This window comes from Acanthamoeba castellanii, assembly GCF_000313135.1.
Source record: "Acanthamoeba castellanii str. Neff unplaced genomic scaffold scf7180000084141, whole genome shotgun sequence".
Taxonomy (NCBI): Eukaryota; Discosea; order Longamoebia; family Acanthamoebidae; genus Acanthamoeba; species Acanthamoeba castellanii.
Window position 1 is genome coordinate 1 of NW_004457309.1, and position 1,035 is coordinate 1,035.

The 1,035-nt window shown below is 51.4% G+C and overlaps 1 protein-coding gene across 1 annotated transcript; it reads right to left on the reverse strand.

The window, feature by feature from the left end:
* Positions 1 to 26: 26 nt before the first annotated feature.
* ACA1_021050 (uncharacterized protein) lies at positions 27 to 452 on the reverse strand (the record flags this gene model as incomplete). The annotated part of the gene is made up of 3 exons (XM_004334531.1): positions 27 to 156; positions 230 to 284; positions 371 to 452. The coding sequence occupies 3 exons, from the start codon at positions 450 to 452 to the stop codon at positions 27 to 29; spliced, it is 267 nt and encodes an 88-aa protein (XP_004334579.1).
* Between the last annotated feature and the right edge of the window lie 583 nt (positions 453 to 1,035).

The following is a 1,035-nucleotide window of genomic DNA, read 5'->3' on the forward strand; positions in this document are numbered from 1 at the left end:
GTGTGTGTTGTCGTACAGAGAGGAGCTCAAGCTGCGGCGGAGGGAGACGTACCGTGATGAAACTGGTTGAGTCGTCGGTCGCCCTTGCGTGTGCGGAAGGTGAACAGGGAGTCCGAGCTGGTGTTGACGTTGCAGTCCGGGAACGAAAGGAAGGCTCTGCACCGGAGAAAGGTAAAATGGAAATATTAATTAAAGGAATTAAAAAAACAATAAACTTATAAATACGTACATGTTCTTCTGCTCTTCTGGTGGCAAAGACACCTCTGGTTGACATTCCTCGAGAGCTGTAGAAGATAAATCAATAAATAATAAATAAATAAATCGCTCCATCATCACAAGTGATCCATCAATAACGGGGGGGGGGAGTAACTGTGTCCGTATTCCAGATCAAACTTGACGACACAGAAGCACGTAATCCACGGGCTGGCCACTATTATGGATGCCTCCTCCATCTTTCGTAGCCGCTGCAGCGTTGGGGTCCCACTGCCTCTTGGGCTGTGTGTTGTGTTTTATGTCCCTTATCTCCGTGCAAGCGATTCAACCGCCTTGCAGGTCAACCAATGCGTGCCACACGCCTGAGTGCTTGAAGCGGGTGCCGGGTAGTGTGGGATGGGGGAGCAACTGGAAGGCGCTCTCTCCCTCGTATCAACACAAGTCGGTGCTTGCTCAAGACTCTCTGGAAGGAGTTATGGAGCTGCCACAGGAGGAACGAGGAACTGTGTTCCTGTCCTGCGAACGCTGCGCCAGTGCTATGGCAACAATGCTGAAATTCCTGGCGATCTCCAAGGTGCTCTTGACTGGAGCATGGGTCAGGTCTGGGGCTACTGATCGCAGCCAGATCATGACCACCAGCTGCGGTTCATCTGCACAGGCGCTGTCAGGTCTGCACAAGCCACTGAACTTTCACCTTCTTGTTGCAGATGATCTTCTGCCAACACCGTTTAGCCTTGGTGATTGAAGTGGCCACCACTTCAAACAACGAGCACGGTGGGATCAGAGAGCAAGGCGCGTACAAGAACGAAGAGATCTGTTGAT